We start from the raw sequence: 16,164 nt of genomic DNA on the forward strand, positions 1-16,164 counted from the left end.
GTTCATATTTTGGCTATTGGATATTGTTAATTGACCCTTAAAACTAAAAAAATTACCATCGCTGAATTTTAAAACACCGTTGTTGATTTTAAATGAATTTTTAAAATCCACGCGCAAAAGTGAGCTGTTCTGAAACGTCACGAGCCTACGTCACAGGGCGCGAATGGGCAGCCTTCCGCCGAAGATCCCTTGTTTTCACTAGGGACATTTTGAGCGCGCTGATATTTTTATTTTTTAGAAATTCAATAATCCTTTTGAACACACTATGGAGACCGGATTCGTTAAAGCACAATCTAAATAATCTTCCTCATGTAACATCAATGATGATATTCATATATTTCCGAGAGGATGAGAGGTTTAATGTTCCAGAAACGCGAGGAGTTAAATGCGAGGAGATAAGCCTTTTACGTTTCGTCTTCGAAGTCGAATGCGTGACCTTCGGCTTCTCCCCTATCGGAAGAGCGCATGACGTCACTTCCTATGCCATTTGACGTCACAAGCGCTTGAAGTTTAAAAATTAATTTAAAAAAAAAAACTACTTATTGTATCGCAAAAATTTTTTCACCTATGATGTTCATACATGTTACTCTATCATATAAAGATAAAATTGAAAAATCGAAAACTTCCCTATTTTAGAATTCTTTCTTCATACATGTACACAGGTTGTTGTAATTTTACTTGTTACATTGTACAAAGTTTTAGATTGTTTTTTTACAAACTCCTCTAGACATATAAATTTCAACATTTACTTGAACTTGTGCAGTTTTTTCTCATTCTGTTTGTAAAAGATAAACGTTACATTACATGCGCTAACTTGTAGTTTATCTTTAATTAGTTTCAGAAGCTAAATACTAGTTTAGTTAATGACTACACTTTGTCAATGTTCAGCACACAGACAAAACATTATTTGTTGAATCACTCTTATCATCAACACTATTAGCCCTTCCCAGAATTTTCCCCTATGATTTCTTGTGGATTTTAGAGTGCTGTTCTATCATGGGAAAAAAACCCTACCATATTCAAATCTTCAATGATTACATCAGATCTCAAAATATTACAGTCAATCTAATCATAGAATGTTTTCAATAGAGGAAACAAAAAGCAGATTTTATTTCAAAAAATAGGAGAAAAACAGTACATTTGACATCAGAAAGCAGAAGAAAGAATAATTTTACATTAAAAAGGAAATTTTACAAGTTAGTTTTCCCAACCAAATTACTTAAATAGAAAATTGTAACTTTACTTTCAACGGACAATCATATAAGAAAACAATAAAGTGGAAAATAAAAAACTTTACAAATCAAAAATGAGAGAATTAATGCTGAAGTAGTTAATAAAGTACCTCAATCTGTAAATTCTTAACTGTTAATTAATTGCAAACAAAATGAGAATAAATAAAATACAAAAGAAATAAGATATTTGCAAAATAATTTAAAAAAACAAAAATAAGTTTTAAAAAAAATTGCATGCGCGTGCATTAAAAAGAACATTTCAGAAAACAAATAATAAATACTATTTAGCAGAAAAAATAGAGTTAATTATTCCAAGAGAATAATGAAACTATCAATAACACATAAAGCATTTCTCGACATTGATATAATATCAAATGCATCATATTGCACTTTCAAATAAATTTTTTGGTTTCATTTTAGATATTTAATGCATTCTTTAAATACATAATCATTTAATTATGATGAATAAATCTTTGTTTACTTCATAAAAACATTTATTCATCACAATGAACTAAGTTATTGCTATGGTGATGCTGCAAGTTGTGCATAGTCAGCAACTTTTGTTTTTTTTTTACTTTTCCACATGCAACTAATTTTTATCAGTTATTCTTTAATTCAACCATCTTCTAATCATTGGAAATATAACGTATGTATTTCAATACTTGACAAAAATTAAAACAAAAAACTCAACTAAACTAGCAATTCAGTATTTAATTTTATGAAATTTGAATGCTTACACTGAAAACCATCTGTGAATTCCATTAAGAAATTTTCTAAGGTTTTAGTGAAAATGTATTTTATCTTCTAGTCTTCAAAGTGAGCTTCATGAGCATTGAAAGGGGGAGTGGGCGGAATGGATGCAAAAACATCATACGTTTTAAAATGTAAACAACTGAAGTAGTAAATAAAGGAGCTTCTTAAAGCAAAATAATTTCAGAATTGTATTTTAATAACATTAGTGGCCAATATTAAATATTATTGAGAGTTAAAAATAATGAAAAAAAAAAGATATTTCAGATAGAGATAGCACGATGACCTATTTGGCTGAAGCGCTGAATACTGAAGCTTCCGCCAACTAATAGGCTTTGGCTACTCCACATGTTGAGTTCTAGCATTTAACGCACAATAAATGCATTTAACATCATGTTATTCTCCATATACTTTACTACTCTTTGTTTTGCCAACACATTTTCTGCTCACTGCGGTTTTTTAAAATTAATAATTATTACTAGTTAAGATTTTTTGCTTTGCCCTTGTTCCAGAAAAGCACGTTTCTAATTTTTATTAGAATAAGTACTATAAAGCATTATTTGGAATATTAAAGGCATGCTCAACAATTAAGTTAATGTTTATAATAATCAACTGATGTGATCAAATATTAAGTGAGGAGTAATTTATCAAAAGGGAACATAACCACTTTTCAGAAAAATTCATTTAATGACATTTTCTAAATCTTTCAGATAGCACTTATCAAATCACTTAGAAGTCCAAATGTGGAAAACCCGTGGTTATTTAAGAGTAAAGTGTGGCTTTTTGATCAAAAAGTAACAAATCCGACCCCTGCATGTTTTATTTTGAACAAAAAGGGACCTTTTCCTGAAAGAATCTGTAGTACGAAGACTTTTAGATTCAAAGGAACACATTTCCAAGATCCTCAAATTTATTCCACTACTTTTAGGTTTCGATAAGAGAATATGAGAAGGTGAAATATTAGGGTTGTGGTGAAATTGGAATTCTCAACATTCAGGTTTTCGTTCAAAAGGGCACATATCCAAAATTAAGATGGCGATATCTCCTTGTTTTTTATTTTTACACTAATATTTCTTACCCTGGGCCACGATTTCCTGTGCTTTTGTGCTCAATTCTGTACCCACATAAGTTGTTGAAATTATTTTGGTCTTACCCTAATTCGTTTTTCTCACCTCCTGAACATGATTAGAAAATGAATACGTTCCTTTTTGATAAATTAGTCCTCAAATCATAGAATTATCCATTAATAAAGTACCTAATATTTAGATTATGTGTTAATATTAACATAAATTTGCAAACATTCTTAATGGAAAATGTTTAAATCTTGGATTAAGTTGTAAAAGTAATACCATGCCTTCTTTCTTACTAGTCCATCATTTAGTATTTATTTTTAGCAAAGGATTTAACAAAATTTTAAAACTAAAAATATTTGAAGAATGTTTAATGCTGTATATTTTTAAATAACTTCATGAGTTCTGCCTCCAAAGGTTTAATGCACACAAATTTTAAAATTAAATATACATTTCTGTTATGATTCATCATAGGGTACAATTTTGAATTTAAAAGACAATATCTTAAAAATAATAATTGTAAAAGAAAATTTGCAGCATTAAATTGTTTCAGGCTGAAACGGCCAAACCACAGCTCATGATTCACCTTGGCCAATGCTTTGTTCCATCTCTAATTTCAGGTAATATTTTGCAAATGTTATCCTTTTTTCTAACATTTAATCTCGTGAGGATTTTTAACTCCCTTTTTTTCCCCCATAACTTCAGGTATATTTTAAAAAGAGGGGGGAAATTATACTTGTGCAGAAAATTTGGAAACAGCCTATAAAAGCAGAAAATTCTTGTGAAAAACAGTTGATTTGAGTAGGTATGGAGTCGAGATCAAGAAAACATTTTTATAAAAGAACATCTTAAAAGCAATGTTGTTGTCTAAGAAGCACCTCTGTTTATAAATCAGTAAAAAAAATCTACCATACTGTTAAAACTTTTCAGTTGAATTTTCAAAGAAACAATTAATAAAACTCAGATTATTAATTTGAGATACAGGTCTCCCGACAGATTTTTTAGTTTCCCCTTAGGGAGGAAAGGGACCAAAATTCTATAAAAATAGGGATTGAAAACGGATTTTAATCATAACTTTTAAATGTTAAAGTTATGGGTATGCTGAATAATCTGAAGTATTCGGAAATCGGGCGCATGCGATTGTTGAAAATCAACCTATTTCGATCAATTTACCAGCTGGAAAAAAAAAAAAAACCCTGTTAATCAAGATTACTTTTGCTTAGAACAAGAAACTATGCGGAATGAATTTACTGCACATAGCAAAAAAATTTGAACACTAGCTGTCACATGTCCTGACATGCTTCAAAATTTAAATTATTGGGATAGGGGTGTTAACAACATCCATTTTTTAAAGGATAAAAAAGAATAAAAGAGATTGCATGGAAAATTCAAAATAAAACTAAAAAAGTAAAGGAAAAGGGAACCAAATGGGAGCCTTGTAAACACTTTTAAGCAAAAAAAAAAAAAAAAACACATAATAAATTTAAACTTTAACTTACTTTTTACTATAATTTAAGAACCAAATTTAGATTATGTAATTAAGTATGCAACAGTAAGATTATGCTCTTTGTAACTGAACAACAAATGCACATTTGTAGGATTGATATTTACAAATGAAGTACAACAGATTATTTCTGTATGAAGATAATGGAATATTACATGTTTTAAGTGATTACAAATGCCATTAATAACCTTTCCATAAACTTAGACATTCTCTTTGATAGCTTGGTTTAAAACTAAGGTTAGCTTCAATTAAAATGCTTTTTAAAGAAAACCATTGCATAAAATTTGATTAAAATAACTTCTGCTATTTAAAGTTTTAATACAAATTTATTTTGTTTCAATACTCAAGACCTGTTTTAGAATATTTTTTTTCAAGAAGTTAACTCCCCCCCCCCTTTACTGAGAGGTTTTTTCAGCAGCCCAATAAAAGGGAGTGAACCATCTGGCAAAAAAAAAAAAAAAATCACTTCTTAGCTTGAATAAATATCTATACAATTTTATCACAGTAACATCAGATTGAACTGCATTAGTTATTACCATAAAGCCCAAACTCAAAAAATAAATCAAAATGCAGTTACTTGATATACGACTTTGTCAATAGTTCTTCTGCATACAGGGCATCTTTGTTTCTGCTTCTTCAGCTTTTTTGCACATTTATAGCAAGCAACTTGATGAGCATATCTGCTATGCACAATTGACGCATTTGCTGGTTTTCTACAGCAAATTATACACAACGTATTTTTTCGAACAGCATCAGTATTTGCTATCTCTTGAGATGATGATAAAGATTCTTGAGTTGAAGGAGCTGAATCACGGTCAGTTCTACTTACATTTGCAAGATACCTTTGCCTTTTTCGCCTGAGAGAAGCTTTCTGTTCTTTAAGTTTTTTATCATTTTCAGGCAACCAATTTGGTCTTTCACCCCAGCATCTTAAGCAAAATCTACGCAAGGGCTTGTTCAAATTTTGACAGTCTTCACATTTCCACAAATCCTAAAAAATAAAATTCTGGAGCTACAATCATGGAAAGATTTAAAGCTGCTTGGTGAAAAGCATTAATCAAGCACAATATATGAATTTATGTAATTGCACGGAAAGAAGCTTTAGTTTTTGATTTAAGCACGAAGATGATTGATGAAGCAAAGTTTCGATTGTACAAAAAACAAATGTTGTTTTCAAAATACATACACCTATCTTTTACAGTTTTCAATGTCTAACGGGCTCAGCCCGGGCCCGACAGCCCGAGTCCGAAGTGGACTCGTGCTCTAGAACTGAAAATAGGTTTTGGGCACGGGCTCAAGCACAGATATTCAATCTCCAATCTTCATACAAATTCAAAGCAAAGAAACATTTTCCTGAAGTAGAAAATGAAAGGAACATTTAAATCAGTTCAATCAATGTCAAATCCCCCCCCCCAAAAAGAATTAATTAACGCTTATTTATAGTGGTTTTTTTTGCGATTACTATTACAATATATCGTATAGTAATGCATTTGAAGTGGAGCATTTTAAGGAAATTTAAAAACTTCTGGTAATGAAGAACATTTGACGTAACATTTTTCAGTAACAGAGAGATCATGTCAGACTGTAGAAGGCTCAGTTTTTGATACAAGAAAGTTTCCTTCAAACTCGGGTGGGCTCAGTTACAAATTTTCGGGCTTGGGCGGGCCCGGGCTCTCAAAAATGAGTCCAAACTCATCTCTAGTGTCTAATGAATGAAAAGTTTGACTTCCAGTGCATCGAAACTGCGCATCCAGCAGATGTACATAAAAAGCATTTCTTCAACAGTTGTTAAAACTTTCGGCTTGATTGCGATTCAGATTACCTTTAAACAACCTAAAATTGTCTTGTCGCATGGTTCGTGCTCATTACGAGCAACTCACATTTTAAAAGAGGTCATATCATTGGATTGAAAGAGGCCGGTTGGTTTAATTGGAGAATCGTTTGCCATTTGAGTTGAAGCGATGCGGCGATTCGAAGATGCTGGCAAGGATGGGTGAAAAAGAGCCGAATTCAGCATCAGGATGGTAGCGGTCGACCTAGGGTCAAAACAGATCATGATGACAAAGTGATTTTCCGATCAGCTGTCACAGCGCTTTCTTCATCTCTATGAACCATCAGACGTTCAACCCAAACCCCAGTGTTCATCATGACCATGTACAGACGGTTGAGACAGCGAAATCTACGCTCGCGCTCACCGTTACTCCACCTGCCACTGACGCCTACATACTGCCGAGCCAGATTACAGAGGTGCATGGCTTGAACAGGTTGAAATGATGCCGACTGGGGACGTATAGTCTTTAGCAACAAATCCCGCTTCCAACTGTGTCCTGACGATAATCGAAGAAGCGTTTTGGTGACACCCAGGGCAGAGGGGGGGACCCTGGTTTCACTTTTGCACGCCGAACTAGCCCTCGACAAGGCATAATGGTCTGGGATGCCATTTCCTTTGGTAGCTGGACCCCTTTGGTCATAATTAGAGGTACACTTACTGCACAGTGGTACGTCGAACGGTTTTGCTACGGTTCCTCTTGCAGTACCCTCAGCTGGGTTTCAGCAGGACAATGTCAGATAACATACGGCTCTTGTTGCTATGAACTGTCTGAAAGCTTGTCAAATTCTTCCGTGGCCTGCTAGATAGCCAGAACTCTCTCCCATCGAGCATGTCTGGGATATGATGGGATGGCGATTGCATCTGGCAAGGAATGTTGATAACCTTGTTCGACAATTGGAGCAAATTTGGCAGGAAATAACATAGGACACCCTCCGGGAGCTTTATCAATCTTTGCCACACCTTGATTCAGCTTGTATCCAAGCTAGAGGCAGGTCAACACCTTATTGAACTTGTTAGTGTAACTCCGACATAAAATATTCAATTGTTCTGAGAATTTAATCATTTACTATTCTGTGCATTGTCTTCCTATCCCCCAATTTTCGTCTCAATCGGACAACTCCTTCTTGGTGCGTCGTTTTTTTGTTATCGAGTGTATTTATGCATGTGCATATTTCTATATGTATGAAAACTACTAACAGTATCTAGATTGTATCACAAAATATGCAATGCCTATAAAAAAAGCAAACAGTTTCAAAAATACACATACAGTATTACAGCCAAACTAAGGCTGAATAATAAAACATACAACGAGCTCCAAGCTTTGTCATCTAAAAGATGTTTAAAGCACTTGTGGGCTCGATTCAGTTTCATAAACTTAATTATTCGATAACACAAACATTTTAAGTTCATCAATTTTAATAAACACAATGGAATAAGACTTTTTGATAACTAGTGCTAGCCATTCATCATTTAGATATGGAGTTTCTTAATTTTTACTCAAAGTGTAATCAAAGGTATAAATCTCACATACAATGAGAACACATTGATTAGCTACATTTAAACATTACGCATAGAAAAGAACAAGCATTTCCAAGCACAGAAATCTTTGGAACAAATAGTATTAATATGCATGAATAACTAACAAATATTAATAAGTGTTTCTAAAAAAGTGGAACTTACAGATCTGGGTATTGGTGAATCCTCTTCAGAACTGTGATCAGCCCAAAATTCAACATCACTGTCAGATCTGGATGTGAATCTAATAACAGCTGCATTTAAAGCAGACTGCAATGAAAAGAAAGTATTTGAAGAGATGCATTTTTATCTCAAGAAGAAAAAAGTTCATTAAAGCACACCTCTGTTTCCTTGATTTATGTGGAAAAACCAAATTTAAAAAGACTTAAAAGCATTTAATGATCTCTCTATATATGGGGTGACATCAGTTGGGGGTCTGGGTGACATCAGTTGTTTCACTGCAGGAAGGAGGGGGAGGAGGGTCCGTCCAGGTCTAATAGGTCAGGGGGAAGGAGTGATACACAAAATGAATTTGCAAGTTTAGGAAAAATATAAATACTTCAATTCTGAAAATGTTCTCCAGTATTTCGCTTTATATTTACTTCATCAAAGTTAGTAGCAGCACAACTGGGGGTGGAGAAGGAATCGTTCTGGATGACATGCCCCCTGGGTGACACCAAAATGTGTTTAAGAGCTTATGAAAAATATAAATACTGAGATTCTTGATATATTTAAAATAATGTTAAATCTATCAAATGCAGAAGCATCACTATGGGAAGGGGAGGGGGAAACACCCAAAAATGTATTTAAATTTCTAAAAAATATAAAAACTGTAATCTCAGTACATTTTTAATAATTTTTTCCATCAAATGTTCATATTGAATGCAGGTTTCATTTGATTCAAACATGTAAATTATAGGCAATAATATAAAAAATACAGTTGGCTCTCTGTTTAACAACGCTCTATTTAACGACTTTCTCTATTTAACAATGGCTTTTCACGATCTTAGATGGTCCACTGTAGTGTTAAAAGCATTCTATTTAAGGACATTTTCTACTTAAGGTGGATTTTTTGTGGTCCCTTGAAAGTTGTTAAACAGAGAGCCAACTGTATAGGAAAACAAAATTACATTTTCTACAGAAGCAGATCACATGGGGTTTAGTTTTTCCCATCTTCACATTCAAAATATACTTTCAAGTATATTTTCAAGAATAAACAAGCTTATTTAAAAAAAACCTCCATGATTGCAGGGCAAAGAAAGCTTTGCGCTTTCACGGTAAGAAATAAAAATACTCAAGTACAGTGGCCTAGCCAGGAGTAAGGTTTTAGGGTTTGCCCTCCCCCTCAGAGCCCTTGGTTTTAACCAGAGCAGTGGAGTCGGAGTCTGATTGATTGTGGAGTAAAGGAGTCAGATTCAGTCATTTTCTTTTAAGGTCTAAAACTCTGCCAGCGATTGCAAAGTCAGAGTCAAACTGATTTTGGGGTAAAGGAGACAGAGTCAGGGTTGGTCATTTTCCCTCCGAATCTGCAGCCCTGGTTTTAACACATATTTCCAATCCTAATATGGTAGTTTATATAGGGGAAAGGGGGGCAGATGTGAGCACGGGGCACATGGTATGTTATGGTATGTTTTACTAGGATAACGTCAAAAAATCTTAGTAATACAGCAAGTAATAGCAGTACCAGCCCTACTATTTAACCAAACTTTCAGAGCAAGGAGTCAGTTTACGTTCCTGTGGTGACAGCTTCTTGGTTTTAGAAGATGCTGATGTAATTTAATCACTGTCATCTTCCCGTAAAAACATATTTATAACATACTAAGCTAAACTTAATTATTGCAAACCATTATATGAGGCAGTGAGAGGCAAAGGAATGTAGGTCAGGGTTCATACTCATTTTTAAAAGTGAAAATTAAGGACTTTTTAAGGAATCATTGGAAATAAGATAATTTTAGGCACACCATTGCAAAGTTTCCCAGGGGGAAAAGTACTTGATACATATTTATATACACATACACAAATGCATAACATTGTTCCCAAACTGCAGGAAAAGGCACAATTGACTGCGATGCCCCATTATGAGTGAATTATATTTTAAAATGTCATACATCACAGGGATGAGAGTGGTCTGAGATCAAAAGGGAGAAAATCCAAAAAAAAAAAAAATCATGCAGAAAAGGGATGAGATCAAAATAGCCCTGGAAGTCCATGACATTCCAAAACTGAACAAAAAATGGCAAATTTACCAAATTCAAAGATAATACGAACATTTCCCTTATTAATTATCTCTGAAATAATTGGGTAGTGATTAATACAATACACGGGACATATTGTTTTTAAAACATTGTATTTATATCTCAAATTTCAGTTATAAAAAAAAGATCAGGAAAATAATAAATGTAGAAAATTATTTGTATACTAAAGCATTATCTTTTTAGCATACCTTATTGGAGTGAGAGGGAAAGTGAAGAAAAAGAACTAAAATCTTTTTTCAAGGTATTCAAACTATGGTTAATTATTGCTTTGCATTTGTTATTGTTACTAACATCCCATTTTGTTCAAATTTGCTGCATTGCACAAATCCTTACAAGTTTGTTTATTTCAATATAAATTTAAATTTTGAAAGACAGGCAGCAATTTCTAGCCCCCCAAATCCTGAAATAAAGGGTTGAGGGAGCTAGAGTTCAATCTTGGCTGTATCACTAAATAATATCAATTTTTCATGTTTTTTAGAGAAAAATATATTTTTTTAACGAAAAACATTTGTATTTAAGGTATAGAAAATTAGATCGTAAATTTTAAAATCAGGTTTATTTGTAAAGTAAAAATTTACAACAGAGTAAAAAATCTAGGTTTTTCTTATCTGGGAGAACTTATTTTCACAGTGATAATTGAAAATAAATAAACATATATAAATATAAATAATTGGTTAACCTCTTCTCTTTTATTGGAATTTATAATTTGGTTTAAAAAACTTCATAACCTTATTTCAGGATCAAAATAACTACTTGAAATTGCTTCATTTAATCATGAAATTCCAAAAAAAAAAAAAAAAACTCACAGGCTGCAAAAGCGTAAACCAATAGAGATTCCCCATGAATATTTAGAAGGTTTTTTTAAATACATAAAAAAGTAACCATGCCAAGTTTCAATACAATCTGAGCTTGTGGGGGTTAGCCCACTTTTTTTTTGATTGAGTTTTGCATTTTTTCTAAAATAAATTTAAGAAAAAATTATTATTGAAATAATGAATAAAATACGTAGATATAAATTAGCCTATGGTGAAAAAACCTTCCAACATTAAAAATGATTGAAATATTTGCAGGATGCAAAAAGATTGAAATCTGAAACAACACATGCAATTTTCGGCGAAACACATGTTTCCCAAACATACGTTTTCGGCAGAAAATGCGGAGGATGAAGATTTGAAGGGAGAAAATAGAAAAACTAAGAAAAGGGGACCAAACTTAATCTAGTTTTGAAAAAATTGAGGAAATTTTCAGAAAATTAAAGACTTTTTAAGGGTTTTTTCTTCTTCTTCTTCATCAGCACAACAGCCTGGTGCAGGCCAAGGCTTTCTCCGTCTGCTTCCTCCAGGCGGTACGACACATTGCCAGGTTTCTCCAACTGTTCACTCCCAAAATTTTAAGGTCCTTCTCAACACTATCCAGCCACCTTGTTGCTGGTCTTCCCCTTCTCCTTGTACCCTCAATCATCGAAAATTTAGCTTTTTAATCGAATCCAGATCTGCACGCCTAAATACGTGCCCCAGCCATCTGATTCTATTGGCTTTAATTACTCTTAAGATGTTGGGTTGTCTGTATTTATGGTATACTTCAAAGTTATATAAACTTCTCCAAGCATCATTTTCTTTTACTGCTCCAAAAATTGCCCGAAGGATCTTTCTTTCAAAAAAGAAAGTCTGTTTTCCTCTGTTTTATTAATTGCCCATGTCTCACTACCGTATAAAATGATCGGTCTTATGAGAGTTTTGAATAGGTTTATTTTTGTATTAATGGAAAGGAGCTCAGATTTTAATTGGCTCTTTAAGCCAAAGTAGCATCTATTTGCCATCAAAATTCGATTTCCAATTTCAACTTTAAACTCATTCTTACTGGTAATAAGTGCACCCAAGTATTGAAACTGGGTGACTCCTTCAAAAGGGTTTTTTAGGGACCTTAATTTTGCTTGATGAAAAAAAAGGGTTTCTTAAGTGTTTTTTAAGGAAGTACGAATCCTGTAGGTGGACATTTTCAAGTTTTCAGTAAAACACGTTTAGAGATAAAGTCCTTGGTAGGCTTTCATTGAGAAGTTTTTTAAAACCATGCTGTACAGCAGCATCTACCAGGGCTACTAGTAGTTTTACTTTTTAAGGACGAGTTTCTTGTTTAAAGATGCATGTTTTAAACATATTTCAAAAAAATTATGCACAACTCTTTTATTATTGATTTTGCTTTCATACAACACATTGAATGCACACAAACATACTAAATTTATAGTAAAATATTCAGTTACTGCTTCTTTGACTTGAGCCAACTCGGAATCAAATTCAAATATGGGGGGGGGGGAGGGTAACCATTGAAATATATTTGCATTTGAAATTGAATAAAAAATAAGTGAAATTGATTGAAAATTAGTATTTTCTCAAAAACAAAACACAATACTAACAATTTTCGAACCAAATAAAACTTTAAAAAATAAAATAATTGTTAAAATAAGAACTATAATAAGCCCACTGAACGTAGTAGAGGCCAAAATAACTTCCAACTATCAAAATAACTGAAATCTTTACAGGATACAAAAGGAAAAACTTGAAACACAACAAACAATTTTCGGCAAAGCTTGTGCTTGATTTTGGCACATTTTAAAAACATAAGGTTACTCATACCAGATTGAAATACAGAAAACTCAATTTAAATATTAAGCATCCTTTTGTAAAATTATACAAATTGTACTAATCTTAAAAGTGGATCAAAATTTTGTAGACTATTTAAAAACTTTTGTGATTCCAAGCTAATAAACATAGAAAACTGCCAAGTTTTAAGAATTTTTTTCTAAAAACTATGAAAATTATAATTCTAGAAAATAGTGGTACCACTGTTTAGCTATTAAACTCTTTCATCTATTCCATAAAATGTTAATTTATAAATGTTAAATAATTAATATCTGCAAATTTTTCAAAGTAAAAAAAAATTTGGAACTTTTTTAAAAATTTAAATTAGATTTTTTTAATCGAAGAAAAAAAAATCACAAACCCTGCCAACTACACGTATTACGTATGAATTAAAACACTCAAAATAGTTGAAACAATAATGAATTTCAGCCAGCGATTCCATACTTAACTTTCTGACATTCGACACTTTTAAAGGGCATGAATTTCGTTTAAAACTTTTTAATTTAAAGATTTTAATAAAAATATAAATAAAACTTAATTTCCTTACCTCTTTACAATGCATTGTAAGTGTCATAAATGCAAAAAATTTTATTCCCATGGCGGATGCAAAGAGATTGCAATTTTCGAAGTGAACGCGTTAAAAGTAAAAAGAGAATGGCACATAAAAGAATTTATTTAAGTAAATCATTTTAGAATTGCATTTAGAGCTTAACAATGAACATATTATTCATAACAATCGACATAATGAAGCAAAATTAAATTAAACCAGCGATTTAGATTTTCTCTTATAAAGGACACAGAGAATTTTGTTACAAAATTTTAACTTTGTGATTCTTAGAGGAATAAAAAGAAATTTCATTTATTTGCCCTCTAAAAAAGCATAATGAATATCAAAAATCAGAAAAATTTGATTCTCATATTGGATGCAAAGAGATTGCTTTAATCAAAATGAATGACTTTTGCTACCTAAAAACAGCAAATAAAAGAATTTATTAGAGCCAAAAAATTTTAGAATGGTACTTTAACAAGTCTACAAGATGTATATTACAAATAATTATCGACATTATCATTAGAAATTTAGAGCAAGGGGAAAAAAAATCGGATGTGGGGTAGAAATTATTCTAACGAAAAAGCTGGATTTCTGTTATTAACAGACGAAAAAATATCGGAATTTTGGTAAAATTCAGTATAATGTATTCACTTGTATCGGATTGGCAACAGAAGAAAATCTTTAAGGTTATGTAAAATAAAACATAAGGAGTTTGTAAGGAAATAATAGCAAAATTCAGGAGTTTTAAGGGCCTTTATTTTCTTTTCTTAAAAAGCAGGAGTTTATAAGGAATTTGTAAAGGGTGTACAAACCCTGTTTGACAACCTGTCATTCTTCTGAAAGGGCAATAAGCTCCAATCTCATCTTTTGCATAGTCCCTTAAAACTTGGAATTTGAATATCTCCATAAGTTTTGGTCCCACAAACGTCAATATTTTTGTGTTAGTAATATTTTTTAATGGAGATTATTTCTCTAAACATAAGTTAGAGGACTTAGGGCCCTTATAAAAGGTTACATTTTGTGTTTTTTGACCCAGTATAATAAATTTAATGTTTACTTATTTTGATACAGATGCACAACGTGCATAAATAAAACAAATTAACGTAAGTGTTTATAAAAAAGAGCTGGCAATGATATTCTTTTCACAGACAGCAACTATTTTCTCTTTAGTTCTTTGTGAGGCACAAATTCATCAATGAACACCTGTGTCCTTTTCCTGACAGGATCTTCCTTCACTAACACATCAGAAAGATCCTTTGAAATGGCTGAACCTTTTCAAAACAAAAACTCCTATGCCTTAAATATACATTGATTGCTTTTGATAAAGATACAACTGGGGGTGGGGAAGGAACCGTTCTGGGTGACACCAAAATGCATTTAAGAGCTTATGAAAAATATAAATACTGAGATTCTTGATATATTTAAAATTATGTTAAATCTATCAAATGCAGAAGCATCACTATGGGAAGGAGGCGGGGGAAACACCCAAAAATGTGTTTAAGTTTCTAAAAAATATAAAAACTGAAATCCCAGTACATTTTTAATGAATTTTTCCAAACATTCATATTGAATGCAGGTTTCATTTGATTCAAACATATAAATTATAGGCAATAATATAAAAAATACAGTTGGCTTTCTGTTGAGCAACGCTCTATTTAACGACTTTCTCTATTTAACAATGCCTTTTCGCTGTCCCAGATGGTCCACTATAGTTTTAAAACATTCTATAGAAGGAAGCTTTTTACTTAAGGATGATTTTTTGTGGTCCCTTGAAAGTCATTAAACAGAGAATCAACTGTATTTGGTTTGTCTGCCGAACATGCAGTATACCAAATACCAGCCTAATATTTAATGCATCTCTACTTGGTATTATACTTATTGTTTCCAAATCCCTACATAAAAGATATCACTAACTATAATATAATTGCACTAATAAAAATTGCACTTTTACTGGATATGGAAAAAAATAACTAGATGCACTATATAATTGAAACTTTTTGGTATTATGATTTTAATAAAAATATATAAAACTTTTACTTGTTCTGCTTTTTAAAAAGCATAGTAAACATCAAAACAGGGCTCATACACTGGTGGTTAAAAAAAATTCCCTGACTTTTCCAGGTTTTCCAAGGTTTTTTTTTTTAAAGAAAATTTCAGGTTACTCGCTTCATTCAAAATTAAGTTTGAATAGCAATATTTTCAAAATAATTAAAATGGTTTAAAGTAGCAATGCGGAAGAACTGAAACTTTCCCCATCAGATTTTTTAAAAAAAGAAAATCTTGGAATTTTTTTTCTTTTTTTTTCTCTCTCAAAATTTTAAGTTTTTTAAAAACATTATGTTCAAAATTGTTTTAATTCATTTATCACTTGTTGAAAACAAAGAACTTTCAACTTATTTTCGCATTTTATCGATGCCACATGTCATGAGTGAAGCGTTTTGCTGTAATCTCGCAACTTTTAGCATCTGCTTTTGGTTTACAATACTTCTTTTCATTTTCTTATTAGTATTTCACACAAAACATATTGAGCAAAATAGAAAGCTATTTTCTAGTATAAATATGATTAACTTGTTGCATTGATCGGCATGCCATATAATGCATAATAACAAAAATAAACATCCACATATCATAGGTCAATGCCAATAATCATCAGTTTGTTTTTCTTTCGCATTTTAAAGGATGCTTATATTAAAATTAAACATTTTTAAAAATTTATAATTTATTGCACATTTTTTACATTGAGATAGACATCCAATTCTGTTTTTGGAAATTTAAGTCTACTTTCATCGTGCAAACGACCAAATATGGATACTAAGTG

General features: G+C 31.9%; 1 protein-coding gene across 1 annotated transcript in view; it reads right to left on the reverse strand.

The window, feature by feature from the left end:
• Positions 1-1,083: 1,083 nt before the first annotated feature.
• Positions 1,084-16,164, reverse strand: part of LOC129218983 (E3 ubiquitin-protein ligase Mdm2-like) — a 95,815-nt gene continuing 80,734 nt past the window's right edge. Inside the window, exons 9-10 of the mRNA XM_054853302.1 lie at positions 8,068-8,172; positions 1,084-5,547 (exon numbers count right to left, since the gene is read on the reverse strand). Coding sequence (XP_054709277.1) covers positions 5,119-5,547; positions 8,068-8,172 — 534 coding nt within the window. The 3' untranslated portion in view covers positions 1,084-5,118. The remainder of the gene's footprint in view (positions 5,548-8,067; positions 8,173-16,164) is intronic.

The sequence above is a fragment of the Uloborus diversus genome, chromosome 3 (genome assembly GCF_026930045.1).
Source record: "Uloborus diversus isolate 005 chromosome 3, Udiv.v.3.1, whole genome shotgun sequence".
NCBI lineage: Eukaryota > Metazoa > Arthropoda > Arachnida > Araneae > Uloboridae > Uloborus > Uloborus diversus.